We start from the raw sequence: 25,938 nt of genomic DNA on the forward strand, positions 1-25,938 counted from the left end.
TCACAGAGCAGCAGAGATAGAAGGGCCTTGAATATCATTTGCCTCACGATCTTCATCTTTAAGATGAAGAAAGTATGCTGGCAGAGTCTGAAGTCAGAAGGCTGACCAGCCACGGGGAGGTCTCAAGGAGAGAAGGAGGGATCTCTTTGAGTTTGCAAGTCTAAAAGGTTAAAAAAAAATTAATTTTTTTTGTCTCTGCTCCCATGAAGCCAAACTAGAATCTATGGTGAGAATGTCAGGGAGATGGATGCTCTCCAAAATACTGGGTTTAAAAAGCAATAATCTGAACTATGCAACAATGAGCTTATTCATGAAGTATTATTTTTGCCACCATCATAAAGATCACTTGGCAGAAAATTTGTGTATATGATTAATTGACTAGAAGTGTTGATTAAACTAGACCATTTAAGATCTCCAAATCTGAGAGCTAATGATTCTAAAACCCGGCTCTTTCAGAGTCCTAGCTCCTTGATATTCCGCATAATCTTTCTTGGCCCACCAATATCATTCTCCAAGAATTTAGGATATGATATTTCTTCCAGCATTCACAGCAATCCCAATCTCAGAAAAGAACAACACCCAAATTAGAAGATGCTTTTCTACTTTTCTCCACTTGGGCCCAAATCCTTTAGCAACCTGGCCCATGGTCAGTTTTTATGTCAATACAACACTTTGCAAAGCATTTTGAATCTTGTTTTTTAGAAAATAGGATAATTAATCAGGAAAGACAGAGATTAAGTGACCCGATGATCCCATTAAAAAGGCCAGAAGCAAGAGTCTTGATTTGAAAGCTTCCTCAGACTGCTATTTCTGAAACCATGGATCAGAAGAATATTAGACAATAATAAACCAAAAACTTGAGAACAAGTTCAAGCAGAGGCTGAAAGTGTCATTGAATCCCCACATACGAAACACTGCCCCAAAGATGTTTTCCTTCACACCATTTTTCCTATGAAGATGAATATTATAAACATTTGAAAACTAGCATTTTCTTTATTCTACAACCTCTCCTCTCCCCAGCACACCCATAGCTTGATCTTAGTCTCTATGAGATGGCTATCATAACATCAGCACTATTTTCCTTACATTGCTATTTGTGCAAACAAAGGATATAGTTTATCCAACATCTGATAAACTAAGCAAAGGCAAGGGACTATTTTCCCATTTTTATTATTCCCCTATACAGATACAATGGCTATTTATTTGAAAATACAGCCATATCCCACAGTGAAAGATAATAAATGAAGATATATGTGTAATCTCCCATTATACAGACTTTGAAACATCTCCACTCTCTCAAGCTCCAAATTAAAATACTTTGCAGGGATTTGGAGGTAATAGCCAAATACCTATGGAGCTTGTTAGAGTCCTGGACTCTGACGTGGAGTAAAAGGTCTGCTCCTGGGCTTCACAGTTTTTTAAACATCTAAATCCCTAAATCAGCATTACCCTCTATTTTATTATTATTAGTGTTGTTGTTGTTGATAGTGATAACAAGACTAGCAGAAAGTGGAAGTATGTGTTTTCTAATAGACTTATTCCTAGAGGACTTTTTTTCTGAATGAATCTCATAGTCAAAGCCTCTGAAGGAAACATAATTCAGATTCTACATACATGGTTCCAAAAGACAGCGTTGAGGGCATTTAGGCGTGGTTAGTCAGTTCCCAGATCCATAGGCCTCTCTGGTAGATAATAATAATGATGATCTTTCTCATTATTATTTATTAAAGGACAATGGATTCCCTTCTCCATAGTACTAACAGACCTAGCATTCGGAACAGTTCATAAGCAAAAGATAGCTGTTTACCTGAGGTTGCTGTTGTGAGATCCTGAGTCTTAGGTTGTGAATTACCAAACCAGGACCATAGCCAGTTAGTTTGCTCCTGAGTTGCTGCGTGGCTGTTTGAGTGCACAGTTGAAGTAACTGGATCAATTATGAAAATATCATTTAGTGAGATCCCCTCTAGAAAACCTTTACCCTCAGTTCCATCTATACATAATGTCAGTTTTGAATGAAGATTAGAAAAGAAAAGCCAAGGCCAGTTTTAGCTTTCCAGCCTCCTGAAGTCTCCCCAAACCTTCCAAGAACCTCACAAAAGCAAATTTCATAAAAACATCAATGCAATGCTACTCTTTCTGCAAACTGAACCCTTGAATTCATCTCTGGGAATCCTTGCCTGTAATTTTCAGATCTGTTTAGCATCGTACCCTGGTAGCTTGTATTTCCAAACTCCACCCACACTCATTAACCTCAAGTTAAACTTTATACTTGAGAAAGAATTCGGCACAAGGGGTGTTCAACATGTTGAAATCAGATAACCTATCAATCATTTTCTGTCACTTTTCATTCCAATCCAGTAGGTGTTTCTGGAAAAGGAAAAAAACTATCAAACTAAGAACAACTTCGGAGTCTCCTGGAATTAGAGGAGGAATAATCAGTGACATTGTCCAATTCTCAGCCTGTCCTTTCACTCTCAAGTTGGTCTTGAGTCCAGAATATTTTCCTAAGAACAATAACAAAAAAACATCAGGATAAGTCTAAAGCCATTTGAGTTTTTAATGAATGAGATTTTAATGAATCGCTATAAGACACACTTTTGAAAGTCTGATGCAGGGTATGGCCTCTCTCCACAAAACAAGTGACCCTACTTGTACACACTCAACGTGTGCCTATTACTTCAGGTGGCTTTGAATATCTCATATCATAGAAAGTTCATGAGCCTCAGGGTAAAACTTTTGATTCTGTATACCCAAAGCCAACAATTGCTCCACTATGTTCTATACCATGACGGGTACATCAGTTCAGACCAGAGAGTAGAGATAGCTAAGCCAATTTCACCTGTAATGCCCCCGATAAATCTGAACATACCCCGGAAAATCCACAGAAACCCCATTCTCACCTGAGACACTTTATATTAGATGTATGGTCCCCACCACCCTCACTCTCAGGTACACCAGGAAAACAAGGCACAGCAGGAGAAAATCATCCAAGAGCAAGACAGAGTTCAGTGTTATTTTTTGCTCTTCCCTAAAGGAGTTACATGACAGGGAAACATGGAAAAACTACTGCCTAGCAAACAGTTTCCAACTTTCCCCACCCAAGCAAGCCATGCCAAACCAAAAAAAAAAAAAAAAAAAATTCCTTTGACACCCAGAAGTCAAGGATATAGAGTGTTCCAAGGCAGGGGTCTGCTTCCTGAATGAGTTTAGGTTTCTTGATTCCAGAGAATTCCAGATCACCAATAGGAAGAGGCTGATGACCCTCCTGCGGGAGGGATCTTCCAAAAATAACACTCGCAATAAACAGTCTGCGGGAAGTCCAGGCCCACTCAGATGGCAAGTCAGCTCTTTCTAGCTTTCTCTATTGCCACCCACTAAGGATCCTTAAGAAGGAATGAGCTGGCGGGTCCAAGGCGGGTTTCTCTGCTGCACTCAGCCAGCCCGCCTCTTGACCTTGACCCCTGCACACATCAGGCACTCCTCTCACTATGTCCCGACCCTCAGTCCAGCTGAGATAACGTTCGGGGAATTTCCTCATTGGCCTTAGAAAATCTGATTCTACCCGGAAACTTATCAGTGTTTTTCCCAGAATGCTACACTCTACGTTCAGGTTTCCACCTGCTTGGTGTCCTAAGTAATCTTCATGTGCCTCCATCTTCTTGGAGCTCCCACAGTAATTCAATGACTCTAAGGTTATCCTTTGTCTCATTCTGGCAGACAAATTCATCTCTGTACTCCTTACCTAGTAAAATTGACAACTAAGTATTTTGGAAGGAGGAAAGCCACTTTTTTTTCTTCCCAACCTAAACCCCAACTATGTTTTGGTTGCGTTCCACAGCAATCCGTTTCCTGGACTTTCGCACTAGTATATTACATCCATGCAGGCGAGTCCAACTCTGAGCCCCAGAAAGTAGAGCGGGGACTGGCACAAAGGCCTCCAACATTGGTTCAGTGAATAAGCACCTCCATAATCCCTACGTCCCTTCAATGCAACTTCATCATTGTGGTTGCCACTCGATCCCAAGCATTAGAACTGATCTGTTACCTAGGAGGTCCTCCAAATATACCTAGTGACTAACTTGGGCAGAAAAGGTGCAGTCCTGGAGATGTGCTGTGGATGTTAATAAAATATGCCAATTGCCTTTTCTAAGACACATAGGAAATAATAAATAATGTTTTATGTAGGCTATTTGAGGCATGGATATTAACTCTATCTTATCCCCAAAAGCTGTACTTTATCAGGTTTTCTTCTTTGGCAAGAAATGCTATCTTAGGGCAGACCTGTTCAGCTTCCTGCTGAGACCACTAACCATTGCACTTTCTAACACGTGACAAAACTGCACGCCCTAATGATAGGCACTTTGAACACGGTTACTTTCCAAAGGCAGGGAACCCAAGAAGGTACAAGTAGCCAGCAGCATTGCCTCTCAATCTGCAGAAGCCTCTTTCAAAAAGAGTTGCCCACGGGACTACAAACAAAAAAGACAATGCCATTTCCAGAGAACAAATACCCCAGGGGCGCATTGGCAGGTTGAGAAGATCTGCTTTCTGAAATGCTTTAACGAATCTGCAAAGAAGCCGGCGCTGTGGCTCAACAGGCTAATCCTCCACCTTGCGGCGCCAGCACACCGGGTTCTAGTCCCGGTCGGGGCACCGAATTCTGTCCTGGTTGCCCCTCTTCCAGGCCAGCTCTCTGCTATGGCCAGGGAGTGCAGTGGAGGATGGCCCAAGTCCTTGGGCCCTGTACCCCATGGGAGACCAGGAGGAAGCACCTGGCTCCTGCCTTTGGATCAGTGTGGTGCGCCGGCCGCAGCGTGCCGGCCGTGGAGGCCATTGGAGGGTGAAGCAATGGCAAAGGAAGACCTTTCTCTCTGTTTCTCTCTCACTGTCCACTCTACCTGTCAAAAATAAAATAAAAATAAAAAAAAAATAAAAGAATCTGCAAAGAATGACCAGAAGCCCCAATCCTGTTTGCACCACCCCCTCAGCAGAGTGCTAAAAGAAATTTAAACCACTGTCAAGCAAATAATCACAAATTAAATAAGAGTGCAGCTGAGGTTTCCCTGACCTCTGGGTGACAAGGAAGAGAAAGTCTGTTGGGAGTTTGGAGTATTCCCAAGCCAGGAAGTTTCTGCCACCTTATTTGGAAGCCAGAGTTCCACCCCTCTGGAGCAGTTGCCAGGAAAAGAGAAAATCCACACCATACTAGGAAAACCACTCAAGATACAGATGCCTATTTTGAATTTGAATAATCCTACACAGGAAGGAATGTAGCCAATCTGGAAGCCTATTTTAAAACAAAACATAGGGGGAAAGCGAAGGAGGCAAGAGGGAGACCTGAACGCTTTTCAGCAGGACTGGAGCTCAATGGGCTACACTGCAAAGCCATCTAATGCAGCAGTGCCATCCGCTCAGGCATGTGTTACTCAAACACGCCACAGAAACATCAGGAACCTCCTCCAACGGATGCTACACAGAACTCTTAAGCTCATTTCACATGATCAGAAGGTTCCTCCAGATACGTTTCCATAGACCAAAAGCAACAGGAATTATTTGGTAAATCAGGGTGGACGAACATGCCAGAATAACACACAATCATAAAAACGGAGCAGATGGAGTGGTGTGCATACTCCATGAGCCCAATTTTATGAAAACAACCATATACATTGGTGATCAAGAAAAAGAAGGAAATATGTAAAAAATGAAAATGCTCTGTGGATCAGGTTTGAATCGCTACAATATTCCCTGGGGACAAGAGAATAAGGGGAGTGCTTCTTCAAGAAATACTCTCAATATGACATTTCTCATCCCAAGTAAAACAGTGTAGAGTGGAAAAAAAATTGCAGGCAGACATAATCGATGCCCAGAGAGCACTGGCAACCACGGTAGCCCACCTTCTCCAATGATGTCACCTGTACCCTGATGTCTCGAGACAGAGGACAATCAACACAGCAGTGCATTTGACACAGGAAGATGGAAGATGTTTTGCCAAGGAATTGCTATTGGAAAGAAGAGTGGTTCATGCTCCTTACTGGTAGTTGGAGTACTGTCCAAGGGAATGTCGTCATCGGGGGTTGGGTTTGTGGTTGGAAGGTGAGTGTGGAAGATGGTGTAATCTCCAAAAGTGCTCCTTTCCCCAGGAGATCCACTGCTCACGTCGTCATCAGTAGAGTTGCTGGGATTGATGTCTTCAGGGTTTGTTCTGTACTCTCCTTTCTTGCTGTAGCGAGTGCCATCCCGGTTAACAATAGCTGGGAGAGATAGAAATCGCCTTCAGAACTTTCATAGATGATGTTTTTTGAATATAGGAAAGACTGTGGATTATGGTGGAGGAGAGTGACTTGAAAGGTTTCTTTTTTATTACGAGAATCAGAGTCTACCTATCTAGTGGTGGGATACAGTGACTAATGCACTAAGAAAATGCTTCCTTCCCCTGCTCCCACCTGCCCTGGAAATGGAGAAAGAGGCTGTAGTGGGGAGTCCCAGGCTTGAATCCCAGCTTCACACTGCTCTAGCCAAGCTAACTCTGTGAGCTTCAGTCCCCTTATTTGCAAGGCAAGGATATGTGGATGTGTTTGACATGAACATTATAAGATATGATGCAAGCAAAATGCTTGGCACATTATTAATAACTAATAATATATTTTATAGTATTGACAATAATTAAAAATATATTATTAATAACTAATGTTATATGAAAAATATAGTTGTTCAAGTGAGAATTCTTCCACCTAGCTACCTACTTTCCTCTCCGCAGTACATGTGTAATTTGTTGCTGTTAATTCCATGTACTCCAAATAGGATTTGAAGCCACAGACTAATAGTCTCAATAGGGAAGATACATTTGCAAAGCCATGAAGAATTTGATTTTTCTCTCCAAGGGGCAAAGAGAACCTCTCTACTCCCAGCTAGGACTTCAATGTGTCTAAATATTGACAAGAGCTTTTTCCATCCTCTATGAAACCCAATCTTCAAATTAACAAGCACGGATATACATAAAGATCAAAATCTTTGGTTTTGCAACAAGCCAATGATTGGATTGGATCAGAAGAGAGAAAGAATGAATTCATTCACTGTTTCTCCCCGGAAGTATTTGCTGCCTTCAAGTCTGGGCCATATGCCACACAAATGTGCATTTAGTGAAAATTACTTTCTGCTGTGTTCACTGGTAAGTCTCAGGATTCCTTTTGTCCATTTATTTTGCCTTCCCAAGTGCAGCAATTAATAGAGCATAAGTGAAATAAAATCCAAAATCTCAATAATCTCTGCAGACAAAGAGCTGATGAGGAAATGTTATTGCCCACAAACTCACTCAGGTCTGGACTTTGGGAGAGATTTGTGGGGACCAATGAAACCAGAGAGCTTACTGATCATCTACTATAGACCCAGCATACATTAGATATATTTGGAGTTTCACAGCAATTGTCATACATTGTTCCACTGTACAAATGAGAAAACTGAGGCTCAGAAAAAGGAAATGATTCCTCCAAGATAAGAAGGAACTAGAACTTATCAGGCCCAACCAAGACAGTCCAGGTCTTATGGTGGTCCATGGTGATGTGACAGGTCCCTTCCAACTGGAAGGCACAGGCCCAGGATGATTTCCTTACCTAACACTGGGAGGCTGCATTTTTACAGTGTACAAGGATTCTCATCCCCCTAGCACCACCATCACCATGCCCATGCACACTGTTGAGGCCTGGCTCAGACAAAGCACATTCAGACTTCTTCATCACTGTGCTATTTCCACAGAAATGAGATCCAAAGGCAGTAAGATCCGGGTTAATAAGCTGACCTATTTCAAAGTTCCAGTTGAAGGGCAAGTGGTTTAGTGTAGCCATTAGTACATGACTTGGGGTGCCCACACCCCATATCGGAATATCTGGGTTTGAGCCCCAGCTCTGCTGCCAGTTCTAGCTTCCTGTGATACACACCCCAGGAGGTAGCAAGTGATGGCTCAGACGGCTGGGTCCCTGCTACCCACGTGGGAGACCTGGGTTGACTTTCTCGCTCCTGGATATCCAGAGAGTGAACCAGCAAATAGAAGTCTCCCACATTAGGGGCAGGGACCAAATGACTTGAACCATCTCCCCTGCCTTCCATTGTAGGCATTAGCGGGAAGCTGGAATTGGGAGTGGGGCTGGGACTTGAAGCTCCGGCACTCTGTAGGAGTTGCAGGCATCTCAACTCCTTCGTTAAACACCCACTCAGTGCCCTGAAACTTCTGCATCCTCTTCAATAAAAGGGAGTGTGGCTCGGGCACACAGCCTTCAGCAGCTAGGAATCAAGAACATTATGAAATTTTTCTTATATCTAAATGTACTTTTAAAATGGCCTTCTGTTTATTAAGAGAAATTTTGGTTTTCTATCTGCAGTTTCTTTCTTTTTTTATAAAAATATTTATTTATTTATTTGAAAGGCAGAATTACAGAGAGGCAGAGGCAGAGACGGAGAGAGAGAAAAGTCTTCCATCCACTGGTCCACTCCCCAGATGGCTGCAACAGTTGGAGCTGCACTGATCCAAAGCCAGGAGCCGGAAGCTGGGAGCCAGGAGCTTCTTCCAGGTCTCCCACACAGATTCAGGGGCCCAAGGACCTGGGCCATCTTTTACTGCTTTCCCAGGCCATGGCAGAGAGCTGGATCAGAAGTGGAGCTTCTGGGACTCAAACTGGCGCCCATATGGGATGCGGGCACTGCAGGCGGTGGCTTTACCCACTATGCCACAGTGCTGGTCCCAACAGTTTCTTTTTAAAGCTTAGTGTGTTTTAAGTAGAAAAGAGTGGCTCAATGAAAGCAGAAGTACCAAGTAGTATGATAATGCTGTGTAGAAAGGCAGGCCGAAAGAAGGTGAGAGTGATTCTGAAATGTGTGAAGTCTGAGCAAGAACACATTGAGGCAAAGCAGACAGTAGTTTCGAGCCATTGCCGGACCAGGGGAAAGAACACTGAATCCCAACCAATGTATTCTATTCAAATCTAAACCAGAGGGAACACACCCGATCCTTTTCCTAAGAAGCTGATCACAACATCAAGGTTAGAAGAGACACGTACTTATGGTAATTGGTCCGTCAAAGGCTTTGGGCAGGTCTGTGACTGCGGTACAATCTTCTTCGAGTGGAGCTGTGGAGTAGAAAAAAGAAAAAAGATCTTGAAAATCTTAAGCAAAATACATGCCCCTCCCTAGTCAGTTAGGGTGGAGTTTTATTATAACTTATCCCAAATAATTTTATTTTTTTCCTGATATTTATTAAGTCTCCTAGGAACTTCCCTGCCCTTTGTGATGGATTTTTCTGTTTTGATTGAATTTCTGGAAACTTACTACTCCCACCCCCAACAAATGCATCCATTAAGAAATATACGTGTTCTATACTTGGCGCTGTGCAAGAGGTGGCAGTATGATCATGAATTAGGGAGCACTGGGTAGAGAAGATTTTTTTAAAGTTACTGCTATAAAAGTAATGGGGGAACATCACTAACTTCTGTGAAAAATTAAGAAATGTATGAACTGTCGCAAGAAAATCATCTGAAGTCCCAGAAATCCCCAGAAATAACGGGAAAACATGGCATATACATATGAGCAAATGCTTATCACTGTAAACAGCATGACAATCCACAGGTTAAAATGGCACGATCCACAAAGAACACATTTGATCAAAGCATTTGAAAACAAATGACTCTCTAGTCTCTCATCAAGGCATCCATTTATTTAATAACTGATCTCCCTAAGTGTCTACTCCACAAAGATGTCTCCTCGACACGGAGCATCTGAGACTGGCCACCTTTGGCCTAGGTTCCCAGAATATTTCCAAAGACCCATCATGGGCACCTCTTTCTCACTTGCTCATTTATCTTCTCCTTCCTTACCTCCTGAAGATTTCTGCCTGTGCCTTAGGCCCGCCTGATCACCCACGAGGTCCAGTGGTGGCCCTATGAGTGGCACTGGGAGAAGCCGTCTGACAACTGGCCCTGAAGGTTCACTCTGTGTGCCACCCGAGGGCTCTGGTAGACTGCAGAGAGGATGACCTTGCTATCCATCCAGGACAGAGTGCTCACTCAGTTACCAGACTCTGTGCTGAGATCCGAAAACTCAGACAACTTGAAGGTGGTTTGGATTTTTTAGGAAGGTTGGATCCACCCATGCATTAATGCTTTAATACCGTGTGTATTTGCTTAAATGTAAAATAGAAACTTATGGGGCTGTCACTGTGGCGTAGAAGGTTAAGCTGCCACCTGCAGTGCCGGCTTCCCATATGGGCACCAGTTTGAGTCCCAGCTACTCCGCTTGCAATCCAGCTCCCTGCTATGCGCCTGGGAAAGCAGCAGAAGATGGCCCCTGAGTGGTTGCGTCCCTGCCACCCATGTGGGAGACCCAGAAGAAGCTCCTGGCTCCTGGATTTCGCTTGGCCCAGTCCCGGCCATTGCGGCCAACTGGGGAGTGAACAACAGAAGGAAAATTCTCTCTCTCTCCCTCTCTCTGTCTTTCAAATAAATAAATAATTTTTTTTTTAAGAAATAGAAACCTATTTGCTAGATTGGTTTTTACAGAGTTGTTTCCTGACAGAAGAAGGAAGAAGGGAGGAGGGATGGATGGTGGATGAATTGAAAGATGGCTGGAAGGATAGAGGCAAGCAGATTATTATCACAAGGAAGGCTGCTACAAGTTTTTTAAGTGTCCTACTGTAAATTGTCAGATGCTCACAACAGTGGACAAAAATACAATTTGAATAAAAGAGGTCTTGGTTGCTTCCTGGTACCTAGGAACACTTCCTAAAGACAAAGAAGATGTCCTTTGCCTGATATTTCTTCGGCCTCATAGTGAAAGTAACTGGCAGCTTTACTCATTCAACTGGGAAAAAAGCAGGCTTGAGGAAAGGCATTCTTGCAAATCCTGATCTAAAAGATTTCTCAGAAGGAGTTTCGTCTAAGAGAAAGTCACCTCCCGGGGCTGGTGCTGCGGTGCAGCAGGGTAAAGCCCTGGCCTAAAGTGCTGGCATCCCATATGGGCACTGGTTTAAGTCCTGGCTGCTCCTCTTCCGATCCAGGTCTCTGCTATGGCCTGGGAAAGCAGTAGAAGATGGCCCAAGTCCTTGGGCCCCTGCACCTGCGTGGGAGACCTGGAAGAAGCTCCTGGCTCCTAACTTCGGATCGGTTCAGCTCTGGCTGTTGCAGCCATCTGGGGAGTGAACCAGTGGATGGAAGCCCTCTCTCTCTGTCTCTGTCTCTACCTCTCTCTGTAACTCTGTCTTTAAAATAAATCTTAAAAAAAAAAAAAGTCACCTCCTTGGTGAGGCCATTCTTCACCATCTGATTTTCGTTATTCCCCTCCACACCTGTCACCATCATGTCTTCTTGTTCTCAATTTGTCTCTTCTACCACTATCTTGAATAATCTTGTGCATTTCACTTGATGGCTGTTCACAGAACACCTCTCAATGGCCAACTCCTGGAGCTCAGCCCCCTCCATAGAAATACGTAAGCTCCCCAAGATGATCTGTCAGCTTATCTATCTTGGCCAGAGCATTTACGTGCAGTGGGGCTAGAGAAGCATATACTAAATATGTGTCAGATGAATGGAAAAGGGGGAAAAAAAGGACCAATATCATTTCCCAAGGGTCCATTCTTCCAGTAATATTAACCCCCAAATGGTCTGCGGATATAAACAGCTCATGTAGCATTTAGATAAAGCCTTAAGAAGTAACCAAAGGAAGTTACACACAGAGCTGTGCATTTCTTAAAGCATTTACTGCACACTTACATGACAGACCATGGCCTCTGAGGGATTCTCAAGTTCAGGGGGCGGGGCAATCGTAATAACTACTTCTTTGGCTTTTTATAGCTTTCAAAAAAAATTTCCTCCAAATACCGAGTTCCCATATTTCATTATGAAATAAGAGCATAGAGCCAACCTGGGAGATTTGGGGGAGGTTCCATTGTGGGTGTCTTAGGGATGTTACTGGAGATTGGCCTAACCTAGGAGATGCTTCTGATGTTGGGACATTACCCATTGCCAAAAACAGGTCTGGAAGTATGGCTGGGAATGGAAAAATCTCTCCAAAATTGATGCCAGGACTGGGATCATGGCTGGGGATGGAACATTCTCTCCAAAATCGATGGCAGGTGTGGAATGCTCTCCCCCAAATACAAATACGACTGCAGGTGGTAGTACAGCATCGGGGGTTGCCAGGAGGCAGGTTGAATACAGAATGGGAGTGTCAGGAGGAGAGTTTGTGAATGAGGAGAGCGTTTGTTCATGTAGACTCCCTTCATGCCCCATTTCACCTAAACTTCCACAAAGAACATCGAGTGTGGCAGGGCCACTAACATGGACGGTGACCCAAATGTGCAACTAACGTATTCATGTCCCCTGTCAGAGCGGGGGCTTCGGTAGACTGCCTTTCATTCTGGTTAATGAGATGGCAATGCTGAGAGAGCCAGCCTGGCAGGGGTCCCGGAGCCCAAAGTTTGTTAGAAAGACTCTAAGCGGGGCTTCCTGGTGGGCCATGTTCTCAGAAACCTGGGCTTCCCTGCACCACAATAGCCAAGAGAAATGTTCATTGTTCAGTCCAGCAACTAATCGCGAGGCACCTGATGCAAAGGCACCTTCCGCAAGACTTGATACATCCTTGGTACCCTGTAAGCATTCCCAAATAAATGAATGAATGGATAAACAAATAAATGGAGGACCTGCTTGGTAAGGTTACCTTCTCAAGAGAACGAGGTGTTCTACCGAAAGCAAACATTTTAAAGGAACTAATTCAAGTCAGTTTTCCATGCTGTTCATTCAGAAGTCACCAAGTTCATGTTGGGCCTTAACCATGAAGAGATGAGGAAATAAGAAACACAAAGTTTTTTCACCATCTGCCTTATTATTTCTTTTCAAGCCATAGGCTGTGCTTTCCAAAAGTACCAATAACATTTAAGGTTACAATCTGACTGGCTTTGATCCCCATAACAAGTTCACAGGCAGATGGTGCCACTGAGGAGAGACTACCTGCTTCCAGGTCTCTAAGTTAGGGTTCAGGGCCTCCCCAACAGATTGTTTGCATGGGCCAGTAGCTCATCATGGTCTTTTCCTTACTTAATGCCCTGTCACATGACTCTGTACCAAGACATTGTGAATTTATTTATTTAACCTCATACTTTTAATCCTTTCTCTACTGCCAGTATTTTTCATCTCATTGCTTCAACAACGTTGTTAACTTCTTTAAGATAAGAAATCCAACTTCTGGTTCTTACTTATACTCCGCCTAGCACATTACTGAGCACATAGAGTCAATCAATACATTTCTCTGTAAACATATATATATATGTATATATATATGTGTGTGTGTTTACAGAGAAATATATATATATATAAATAATATATATAATATAACTATATTATATATAATATATATATAAATTTATTTATATATAAATAAATAAATATATATATATATATAAAGTAGCCCATCAACCATGATTCAATTTGGTTGGTTAAAAGACTGTGCATATTTTATATTCCACTACCTTAGTTAAGATCTGTTTGCATCATGCAGTTAATGCCCTAAGTCACTTTCCAGCTCTAACACCTCCCTTCTTCAAGAACAGCTGAGTCTAGGAAGATGGGCCGGGGTTGCCTCGAGGCCCCATCTGCCCCTCCATGGGGAGGGAAAGAGAAAGCTCAGTTTGAGAAACAAGAATTTAGATTGTCGGCATTCAAAAATTTGACAGATATGGTTCTGATCTTTCTCTAAAGACCCTGAAGATTCATGATGCACAGAATTCTTTCATTTTTCTGGGAGCTGAGTTAGACTTGTAAGCATGAGTCTCCAGACTTAACTGTTAGAAGGAAATCTCAGGGACGAGGAGGAAGCCTGGTCGGCAGCCCAGCATCTACATCTTAATGAGCATGCCTTCTTCTTTTTTTTAAATTTTATTTGACAGGTAGAGTTATAGATAGTGAGAGAGAGAGAGAGAGAGAGAGAGAAAGGTCTTCCTTCCATTGGTTCACTTCCCAATTGGCCGCTATGGCCAGAGCTGTGCTGATCCGAAGCCAGGAGCCAGTTGCCTCTTCCTGGTCTCCCATGTGGGTGCAGGGGCCCAAGCACTTGGGCCATCCTCCACTGCCCTCCTGGGCCACAGCAGAGAACTGGATTGGAAGAGGAGCAACTGGGACTAGAACCCGGGGCCCATATGGGATGCCAGTACCGCAGGTGGAGGACTAACAAAGTGAGCCATGGCGCCAGCCCCAGAATAGCTTCTTTAAAAAAAAAAAAAAAAGAGAGAGATTTATTTATTTATTTGAAAGGCAGAGAGAGAGAGAGAGAGAGGTGCCTTCCATCCACTGGTTCACTCCATAAATGGCTGCAACAGCCAGAGCTGGGCCAATCTGAAATCAGAAGCCAGGAGCTTCTGTCAAGTCTCCCACGTGGGTGCAGGGGCCCACGGACTTGGGCCATCCTCTATTGCTTTCCCAGGCACATTAGCAGGAAGCTGGATAGGAAGTGGAGCAGCCAGGACTCGAACCGGTGCCCGTAAGGGATGCCTGCAGCGCAGGTGGTGGTTTAACCTGCTGGACCCCTTAGCTTGGCTTTTTATTCTCTAGTTTTCTCATTGGCTGGATAAGGGACCTTCAAGAGGATAAAGGGCCTACTGCATATCCCCTCATCCTTCCCTCCACCTTCCAAATTTAATAAATATTCTTAGCAAAGCCAGTTGGCCTCCACACTAAACTTCTCCCTAGATTCACATCACCGCCTATTCAAAACCTGTAGTGACTTCCCCTCACACTAACAATGAGTCGGCCTCCCTGAGGATTGTGGAAGAGGCCAAGATGCTCCCGTGTTCCTGGCCTTGCACTGGCTCCTCACTCTGCTCAGGGTTTCTCTCCCTCACTGTGATCAGGGCTCCCCTGAATGCCCCTCCTCGGAGGCTCTTTCCCTGGCCACGCTCTCAGAAAAACAGCATCCCCAGGTTTCTTTCCCCCCATGTCCGTCATGCTTTTTGGTAGTTCTTATATCATGCTGTTGACTTTATATGAGGTTTCTCGAAGCTGTTTGTTTATTGTTTCCATCCCTAACCAGGGAGACGGGGACCTTGCTTCTGCTGCAGAGATACTCAGTGAGCATCTGTTAAAAGGAACGGAAGCTACGTGAATCCCTACTGGAGCCGAGATCAAACTGCTGCCAGTCGTGCTGCCAAAGGCTTGCATTGCAACAGCAGCAAAGAGACAGCCCACCAGGACCCACCTGAGGCATTGAAGCAGTACGTGTCATACTGGGAGGTGTTGGAGGTGAGGATGTACACCCCTGTGTTGTTTGCCGCACAGATGGAGTTGGGGTGGATCCGGGGGATCACCACGTGCCCCTCGATGAACCCATACCTGCCAAAGAAACACAAGAGGCTTCCCATCACACTGAGAACCGACTTACAAAATGTGATCTAATTGAAATATCTATAAATAGAATGCTTTAATATAAAGTTTTTTTTAAAAGATTTTATGTATTTATTTGAAAGGCAGAGTTACAGAGAGAGGGAGAGACAGAGAGAAGGCCTTCCATCTGCTGGTTCACACCCTAAATGGCCACAATGGCTAGAGCTGGGCCAACCCAAAACCAGGAGTCAGGAGCTTCTTCCAGGTCTCCCTGTGGGTGCAGGGGCCCAAGGACTTTGGCCATCCTCTACTGCTTTCCCAGGCCATAGCGGAAAGCTGGATTGGAAGAGTAGCCAACCAGGACACAAACTGGCACCCTCATTGGATGCTGGTATCAAGGCTGAGCCTACTATGCCACAGTGCCGGCCTCAAATAGATTACTGATGAAAGAAAAACTTTCTTTCAAACAGAACTTATGGTCAGACACGTGGAGTTTCTTTGAACAAGCAGAAGGTAGTATGAGTTACAGAAGATGAAAGTTAGGACGGGAGATTCACTCTGGCTGCTGCTCTCTTCCTAGAAAGCGCAAAGAAAGACTGGCTCCCATAAAAGAAGAGGGGCTCTTTATCTCAGCCCACACGTTTCAGACCCGCCCACTTCCCATCCCCTCCTCTTCCTTCCTGGATTGACTTTTTTCCGGTAGTCCTTCACTCCACATTCCTTTATTCTAAGCATGAAGCCTTGCTCCTATGATGAGCACAGGATGCACTTTATCACATGAGCAACCCAGGCATAATTCTACTGCCAGTGACCATCATTCACATGGGAGTCATACCAACCAAGCAAGGAGAAAGCAATGGCTCATTTGGTTTAGGAACTTCCAAGAAGCAGCACAGAATAACCCTAAGCCGCTCTCCCCACACCAAGGTACCACTTGAGGGCATGTCACAGGTAGAGGCCCTTTCAGATGCAACATATAGAGACTGAACTCTAGCAGGATCCTGGTGTCTACATACGCACTTATCACACATTTCATGCCACCAGAAATGAGACGTGGGCTGAAAAAAAATACCATTTACAATGGAAGAGGTGGTGAGCTGGAAGTTTCCAGGCACACAGAACTCATCACGTCTATGTCGCAATGGTAGCATGCATGACTAATTCCTCATCTGTATGGACAGACTGGTTTTCCCAGAGTCTCCTTAGTGTGGTGGGGGCAGGGACACAATTAAATGTGAACAAGTTTTCATAAATCAGAGAATTGCACCTAATCAGGGTGAGGCAGACAAAAAAAAAAAAAAAAAAGGAGCTACTGAGGCTTTGTCCCTGTCATGAGATTCTGCTATATGTCCTGTGGCAGATATATGAGTCCCAGCTACCTGAGGGAGATTATGGAAATGAATTTTGCAACACTTAATACAAGCTATGGGTGAAATGATAGATTTTTTTGGCATAATTTTTCCTCCTTTTTTTTTCCCTCAAGAATACTCTTTGGTGAACCTCTCACAAGATGTGAACAGGTATATATGACACCAACATTCTAGAGTCAAAAACATTCCCTCTGCGAGTTATTGCTGAATACCCAGCCCATCATGCTGCCTCTCTGTTTGGTGTGGTGCACTATACAGGAGTTGGAGAGACCAAGGTGTCCATGTGAGTGTATGGCATGTGGCTGTTCACAGGGAGGAAATTCACATTCAGCTCTGCCCTCTGCCCCTCAGCCCCGTGGGAGGACTTGGTCATCAAAATCTTGTCCTGGGCTCAGACAAAGCAGGACTGGGTCCCAGCTCCTCTGTTGAACTTGTGTGGCCCAGGCTGAGTTGCAGAACTTCTCTAAGCCTCAGTGACTTTATCTGCAAAGTGGGATAATAGCAACTCATCAAAAAGTTTAAGGCTTGGGCCCCTGCCACACATGGGAGACCCAAATAACAGTTCCAGGCTCCTGGTTTCAGCCTTGGCCAACCTGAGCTGTTGCATGCATTTTGGGGAATGAATCAGTGGTTGAAAAATCAAAAATGACCGAAATGAAAGATCTCTGTGAGTGACATCCCGGTGGAAAGAAGGGGCCATCAAAGAAGGAGGTACCTTTCTCTGAAGGGAGAAGAGAACTTCCACTTTGATTATGGCCCTGTCTAAATAAGATCGAAGTTTGTGAACTCAAGAGGCTTCCATAGCCTTGGTAGCTCATGACAAGAGCCTTGAGTGATTATTGAGGTCATAAATAAGAGGGTCAGTGTTAAATCAACACAGGAGTCACTGTGCACTTGCTCCCCATGTAGGACCTCTGTCCTGAATATGTTGTACTATGAGAATTAATGGTGAAGCTTGTCTTCAAACAGTACTTTATACTTTGTGTGGCTGTGTGGGTGCAAACTGCTGAAATTTTTACTTGATATAGAGTTGATCTTTTGTATATAAAGATAATTAAAAATGAATCTTAATGAAGAATGGGATGGGAGAGGGAGTAGGGGATGGGATGGTTTGCAGGTGGGAGGGTGGCTTTGGGGGGAGGAACCACATAATCCGAAAGTTGTACTTTCAAAATTTATATTTATTAAATAAAGTTTTTCTATTAAAAAAAAAGTTTAAGGCTTAAGGGAGGGGATGTGCACAAGAAGGCAGCAGGGCTTTCAGCTTCAAAGTGTTTGATGATTGGCCACTGGCAATATTAAGAGTTCCCTTTGTTCTCAGCGAAAATGTATTGTGCAAACATGCCTTGTCTGTGTTGCACAATCAAAAACCAATCTACTAAATCCACTTTGTTAACCTAGTGGCTCAGTCAGGGCCATATTTAACCAATTAGACTTGGGAATAGAATAAATGGGCTTGCTAATTGGCCTTCCTTCGATGCTCCTGTAGCTACCATAGGGATCTCCCTTTCTCTGCTCCTTTTATATTTTCCCCACCCTACTCTGAACACACATAGATGTTTTTATGTTTAGAGGGTGCTGTCCACAGACCATTCTTTGATGATGGAACTTTCCCACAATCTGTGTCATCCAAGAGAGTAGTCCTTGGCTATTTGTGGTTAATTGAACATTTGAAATGAAGTACTAAAGTCTTAATATTATTTAACTCTGGTTAATTTAGACATAAAGTCACCACATGTGGGTACTGGCTACCATATTAGTGCAATTTAGGCTAAGGATGATTCTTTTCTCTTTCAGCAAAAGTCATAGTCCCTGCTCGTAATGTGGGTACATACCTCTGTAACTGAAGGCAGAGATGCATTGAACTTGCACTTGATGGCTTCCATAAAGGGAGCTGCAGCCTGGCTTCTTAAGAACCATCTCTGGGAGCTGGCGCTGCGGTATAGCAGGTTAAGCTGCCATCTGTGATGGATGCCAGCATCCCCTGTGAGCGCCAGTTCAACTCCCAGCTGCTCCACTCCTGATCCAGCTCCTTAGTATTGGCTTGGGAAAGCAGTGGAGGATAGTCCAAGTGCTTGGTCCCCTGCACCCGCCTGGGAGATCCAGAAGAAGCTGCTGGCTCCTTGCGTGAGCTTTGCCTAGCTCCAGCCATTATGGCCATTTGTGGGGAGTGAACCAGTAGATGAAAGATCTCTCTCTCTCTCCCCTGCTGTAACTCTTTCAAATAAATAAATAAACAAATCTAAAAAAAAAAAAAAAAGAACTACCTGCGGGTACATTTACATGTGTGTGTTAAAGAGAAAAGGGAAGTGTGTTACCCAAGACATTGCAAAAGCGGAGTGCCTGACAGCTGCAGGCTGCAGTGGAAACTTCTGAGCAGCTGTTGAGATTACCCAGGCTTCCTTTAGTGAAAACAAACCAAACCAAACACTTCACCCTGGCTGTCACCACTGTTTGCTCTTTGTGTGCACACTGGCCACATAGCCTTCAGAAATTAAAAAAATAATAATAATAAGTCCCTTGCCTGTGGTGATTATTCTGGGGCAAGATGGTTTGGGAAAGACTCTATTGGGTGCTGAGATGGCTGGGAGCCCTGTGAGGGCTCCTAATAATAATAAATCTTTGTATAATATGTCCTACTAACTCCCATGTCCTTTTATTTACCTTCTCAAACCAAAGCAACATAGAAGAGAAACCAAAAGAAAAAGAATTGTTTGAGAAATATGCTTTGAGCCACATCTTGCAGGGTCAAGACTCAACCAGCCACATACTCGTTCTAAACACTCTGATCTGGTTCATGTTTTCTTGTGGTTCTGATAATGACACTGCATGCTCTTCAAAGCCAGGAGAGCTGTGGAAACATATTAGGCAACTAGATGTCAACCCATACGACCCTTACTGGTTCCCTTTGGACTCCCCATGTATGATTCACAAAGGTGTCTCAAGCTGACTTTAAATTCCAGTGACTATACCGGTTCCAGATTGATGTGTCCAAATAAATAGGTGGGGCCCACATCTTGAGGCAATAATCCATTCAGCTGTCAGGGAGGAGATTTGCAGTGCTAAGCTTCACCCACCCTGCACCCAGGCAGGGAGCAGGTGATGGTGTCTTACCTGCAGGTCTCAAACCCCTGGCTCAGGGCCTTCTGCATCTGGGCCATGGTGGGCAGGCTGCTGTTGAAAGCCTTGCAGAGGTCAGCTGCCTCCGTCCGAGAGATGCTATAGCGACCATTTTTCTCCACGTGGAATACACCTGCATAGCGGCAGGTGATATTCAAATCTATAGATGAAACAGAAATGTTAGATTCATTTGCATAAGCAATTTGCATAAAAATAAATGGATGATGAGTTCATTCATTTTAACGTAGAGTCTTTTAAAAGCCACATAGGCTACCCTGCTTGCCAGAGCCTTCAAAATTCACTCCAGCTTTGCAAAGCCCAATTATTACATAAAGCTAAAATCTGAAGTAAGACATAGGAAAGAACCATCACTCCTACATTCTCTCCGGGGGTTGTCATTCAGTAACGTTGACTACAAACCATGGATCAAAAACTCATGGAAATCTTGCAACATGCAGGGATGAAGAAAAACGTCCACTGCTAAGAAAACTGCAGAAAATATTTCTGCAGTACCTTTTACCAGCTTGTTTAGGAATACACACTCCTGTATATAATATATGCACACACATATAATATATACATATATATGTATATCCATATGCTTACATAGTTGAAATAATACTGTTGAAATAGTTTAGTACATAGTTGAAATAGTTTATATTTAGTTTGAAATAGTACATAGTTGAAATAATTTAGATTTGGGAATCTTTTTCTATTTCTGCTTTCATTATGAATATCTTCCTATGGCAAAATGATGTCACTCCCTGGCTTATAGCTTCCAATGGCTTCTGGTTGCACCCAGAATAAATTTCCTTATCATGGTGAAGATCCTATGATTTGGTTCATGTCTCCCTCTCTTGCTTCCATGTAGGCTGCCTTGCTCTATTCACAAAGCTTTCCTTCCATTGCCTCAGGAACCCGGAGTTCCTTCCCATCTTAGAACACTTGTGTCCGTCTTCTGCTCTGTCTGGAATGTTCTATCCTGGGACAGTCACATGTGTGGCTCATTGTTGTCACTCAGAATTTCAACATCACATTCTCTCCCCTTATAGACTCTTTCCCTGGACACTTCATCCAGCCCCCAGTCTCTCTCCCACCACACCTGGCTTTTGCATCTTCCCAACTTACTCATCTATGTGTACACTCATCACTAACTGTCTCTCCTACCTGGAATGCAAGCTCCAAGAAAGCAAGGGCCTTTTACTTCTTCATTTCTGTATCTCTCAACTCCCCCAACAGTTCCTATCAGAGAGTAGAGGCTTAACAAAATCACTGAACCAACGAACGTCTCAGAAACACACTTTTAATATATTGGCAGATCCATCCAGGACCTGCTATTTGCTCCCAGGAGTTTCATTGAAAATGAAGCCCAAGTGTTATCAGTTGGGTAAAGAATGATTTAATACAAGGACTCAGTATGAGTTTTGCAGGCATCAATCTGAAATCTACATAGGGAACAGGAAATCACCCTGTTCTACCTGATCTGGTGAAGCAATTTCATTGAAAACTCATTATTCTTCTGCTACTATATCGTGGTTGCCAGCGCGCACTTGAGCAGACCCCACACAGAAAAGCTACATCATTGACACCGTTCTGGTGAGGTCTGATTCCTCCTTAGCATTTCCTTGGTTCCCTCAGGGGACACGGCGACATTGACTCTGGACACACTCTTGTGCCAGTGTAGGGACTACCACACATTAGATAGGAGCCAGCCTGGAATCAAACAGTACTGACCTTAACCCAGACTCCATCTTTCCCCGGGGCAGGTCCAGAAGTAGTTGGAAAGAGTCTACTTACTGATGGGTGAGAAAACTAAGGCACAGAGAAGTGAGTTGCCCAGGTAGGTAAGTATTTCTAGAGTCTATTGTCTCCTCTCTGAGTCTCAGCTTTGTTGTATGTTTCTGGACAGATTTGGAAGAGGCGATCTGTGACTGCAGTGTCCCTGGGTATCCAACACCTCTGAGCTTCTCTGTTGCATTATCTTCACCAGAATATTTGAAGGTGAGTTTTAGTAGGAATAAGAGGACTTCAAAAAGTTCATGGAAAATTGAATTAAACGATGTTTATTTTGGTGTAATTTTTTTAAAATTCAGGCATAGGTTTTTGATAATATGTGCTTCCATGAACTTTTTTTGTCATACCTTCATATGCTTATTTATTGGATAATAAAATTAAATGATGGCGACAGGGCTGGAAATCTATCTCAGGAGTGTTTAACACCAAAATCCATGCTTTGAACCACTTTGATGCCTGCCCAAAGATCCTTTCATATCATTGGAGCAACTGGAGAAAAGAAAGAGGCACCTAAACAATGACTAAAACATGACAAAGCTTGGCCATGGTTACTGACTTGTATGGAGAACAACTGCTCCCACCGGCTGAACAGGAAGCAGGTTCCAACCATTTGAAAATGACAAATGGAAACTGAGATAAGAGAACAGTTAGAATTCAGTGCTACCCTCCTTGATTCTGAAAATAGCATAAAGTAAGAAAAGAAAGAAAGAAGGAATGGAGCTTGAAAAGCCGGAAGCCAATGTCAATTAATTTTCTTCTGTTTTGGTTGAATAGTAAGCATGTGGGTGCTTAAACAAAGCCAGAACTTGGAAAAGGAGAAAAGGTGCTTTTGTGTGGTTAATTCTTTATCAGGTCTAACGTGTCCTTTTAAGCCGCTCCTGCAACACTTGGCTGATGAGACAGCCAGAGCACGGAGGAAGGAAATGCGTAAGGCCCTTTTGAAATACTATTTGCTTTTACTGACATTTTCAGTTTGGTCTCAGTTGGCCAATCCTACAAAGGAAAACTGTCACTCTGAGTGACAGCCCTTCCGGGGCCTCCCTTGTCCAGCACACAAAGGAAGAACAGCTCCTGGGAGGAGAGGCTGGCAGGGAAACCTCAGTCAGATGCCAGGTGAGCCACACACCTGTCTGCTCCTGGCCCAAGTGGCCACTGTCACTGTAGTGTGGAGCTGCATGGCAGTTTCTTCCTTATTAACATCCATTCCAGCTTGCCACCTGGCAGACAGAATATGCAAACGCAAGAGAAGCCAACTGAGGCCGACTTTTCAGTAAAATCTCGAATTTCTTGTGCAGCAGGCAACAGGACTCTGCCTACAGGGCACACATGAGGGTGCCTGAGCACAGGTGTGCAAGTGAGTTCAGGGTCGTGTGCACCTGTGATCAGGCAAGACAGAAGGCAACAGATAAACTTCACTTTGAGCAAGGCTTGCCAGTTGTTAACTATCTGCAAAGCATCTCTGAATGAATGTAGAAATCCTTGGTAGAGTGAAAATTCCATGACTTGATTTATCATAGTCTTGTGAAAATATCTAATTCCCAACCCTAATAGTGTTTAGCCATTTGGGGATTGCACAGACGGTGCCAAGTGGTTCTCTTTAGGTCAACTAGCCAATGGGTGGTCACAATCTCCCTCCTGAGGGTCCCTCTTGTTTTGTGAGGATCCAGCCTTCAGGACTCTGCATCATTTAAGCCCCAAAAATTTATCAAGACTTCCCAACAGGCTTTCTTAACACTCATAAGCATCTAAATTACTACCCCCAAAGGGTAGCAATAGTCCCAACAGCAATAATAGTAGCCAATACTGACGCACACTTATGATGTCCATGCCAGGCACTCTTCCAAGCATGTTACAAGGATGAACTCACTTTATCCTTAAAACAACCATATGACATAAGGTTATATTTTTATCTGAACTTTCCAGAAATGGCAAGTAAGGCATAGAGAGGGGGAAGAAAGAAAAAATCAAGCCCAGGTTCACGGAGTTAGTAATGATGGAGCTGACATTCAAACCAATCCGCACACGAAGCACCTGTGGATTTAACCACTGGGCTACTACCCCTAACCCCAAGACAGCTGACTTTAACTGACCTCTCACCCTCACCAAAGCTTAGCTGACATGATTTCCAAGACTTAGGTAGTGTTAGAGGAAGGTGGAGGCGTGAGTAGTCACAGCAGACCTCCAGACAGAACCCATGCCTGTGACAATGACACTAGCCAGGCCGCGGACCACCAGAGGGAGGCAGGACCCCCCAGCTATCTGCCAGTGCTCCTGAGATACAGAGACCACTGGGATTGGGGATCCACTTCGACTTTAGTGGCTAATAGTAAATGGCTGATTGCAACTCTCAGACAAGCCTGTCCAACTGGACATATATCAAGAGCAGGTTCTGTGGAGCCCTCTGATCTTCAATAAATCTGTGTCATGCAAATAAACCATCGCAAATCCCTCCATCCAACAGACGGAGTGAGCTCAACGGAAAACACTGATCATTTGAGGCTGCTTGCAGATTGGGAGAGGAGCCTCCCGAGGAAGAAACGCCACCAAGCCTCTGTCCTGCTCACCGCCCCAGGGCAGAGGGCAGCATGGAGGGGCAGTGTTCAGCGTCCAGGAGCCTTGTCCAGCCACACGGTCAGAGGCCTGCCAGGGACCTGTCGGGAAGACTAAACGGGAGCTTGTCTCTGGCACCAAATTCACATGAAAGGAGCTTCCTGGGTTTTAGCCAAGACTGGACCAAAGCTGGTTCCAATCCAGACACTGCCACTCACTCCAGGTTACACAGCTCATTAGTCGCTTAGCCTCTCTGATACCTAGTGACATGGCAATACCAACCACTCGGGGTTTTCGGGACTATTAAATGAGATGAGATATCACACTTTTGCTATGTCACATGGCACTTGATAATTAGAGCCAGTGAGTATTGCATACTTATTTGTTGTTTTCTGTACTTCAGCTAACCTAATTCTCACAAAAATGCTATGAGGTAGGTACTATTTCCAAACCCATGCTAGAGACAAAGGGTTCCAACCCCTGTGCTATGCTCTCTACTCAGCAGGCTCCTGGTTAAAGTTATTCTCACTTGGACAAATCATTAACCTTACCTAGAGTTTCCCCTAAGCCTCAGATCAAGAAAAACAGATCTCTCCAATGAAATCACCCCTGCACATTTCTAACCTTTGCCTGGATTGCTCCTTGGTCTGCTCCAGTCATTTCCCAAGTGGCAGGAAATCCCAGTACCATCAGGTGGGAGGAGAGCACTGTGCAATTTTCATCTGCAGCTGCCATTATCTACATCTTCCCAAACTTTCCTGAGAGGTGAGTGGGAGTGGTTCACACGTCTGGCTAGTGACGGAGCTGGGCAGGCAGGGGTTTTCCACTCCCGCTCCAGTAGATGCTCTTCAGAGGGATCTGTGAACCTGTGCAATTGTGTGCAGGACTGAAGGGGGCCGGTGTCCAGGTGCAGGTGTTTCAGTGGGACAGAGTCGGGGAGTTTAGTTAGTTTCTCAATAGAATTCTGTGATACAACCAGGTAAATAATGACAAGAAATCATTCCCTCCAAAGTCTCTCCATCAATCAGAATCGCCAGGATTCTGGCATGTTGGAGCTTCTCTGTGGGCTTCATGACAGCAGTAACTGTGACTTTCTTCCCTACCCTTGTATCTCCAATATCTAACAGAATGCTCCAGGGTAAGCAAATGTTGAGGAAATAAATGAATGAATGGATGAGTGTTCTATGTCTCTCCCATCCCCTGCAAGAAAAGAAGTAGACATAGTGGTACGTAAAAATCACCTATCAGGCCCCCTCCCTATGTTATCACTAAATAATTGCCTACTGGGCTTTAAGAATTTTCTGTTGGGGGCTGACACTGTGGTGTAGCAGGTAAAGTTGCTGCCTGCAGTGCCGGCATCCCATATTGGCGCTGGTTCAAGTCCCGGCTGTTACACTTCCGATCCAGGTTCCTACTAATGCTCCTGGAAAAGCAGTGGAAGATGGCCCAAGTGCTTGGGCCCCTGCACTCACGTGGGAGACCTGGAAGAAGTTCCTAGGTACTGGCTTCAGATCGGCCCAGCTCCAGCTGGCGGACACTTGGGGAGTGAATCAGAGGATGGAGGACCTTTCTCTCTTTCTGCCTCTGCTACTCTGTAACTCTGCCTTTCAAATAATAAATAAATCTTTAAAAAAAAAAATTTCTGTTGGACACTCAAAAAGTCTCCAACCCAAAGCTTTGTTTCCATGAATGTTTGCTGTTTTGAGAGACTTTGTGACTTGCTTTTTATGTCTCAACTTTCAAGACATCAT

At 44.1% G+C, this 25,938-nt stretch overlaps 1 protein-coding gene across 5 annotated transcripts in view; it reads right to left on the minus strand.

The window, feature by feature from the left end:
• The window catches only part of CD44 (CD44 molecule (Indian blood group)), a 91,265-nt gene that overhangs the window by 35,182 nt on the left and 30,145 nt on the right, over window positions 1-25,938 (minus strand). For all 5 annotated transcript variants that reach the window (XM_062196312.1, XM_062196308.1, XM_062196309.1 and 2 more), the window contains exons 2-5: window positions 19,838-20,003; window positions 15,229-15,362; window positions 9,051-9,119; window positions 6,033-6,251 (exon numbers count right to left, since the gene is read on the minus strand). In XM_062196312.1, coding sequence (XP_062052296.1) covers window positions 6,033-6,251; window positions 9,051-9,119; window positions 15,229-15,362; window positions 19,838-20,003 — 588 coding nt within the window. The remainder of the gene's footprint in view (window positions 1-6,032; window positions 6,252-9,050; window positions 9,120-15,228; window positions 15,363-19,837; window positions 20,004-25,938) is intronic.

This window comes from Lepus europaeus, chromosome 7, assembly GCF_033115175.1.
Source record: "Lepus europaeus isolate LE1 chromosome 7, mLepTim1.pri, whole genome shotgun sequence".
Taxonomy (NCBI): domain Eukaryota; kingdom Metazoa; phylum Chordata; class Mammalia; order Lagomorpha; family Leporidae; genus Lepus; species Lepus europaeus.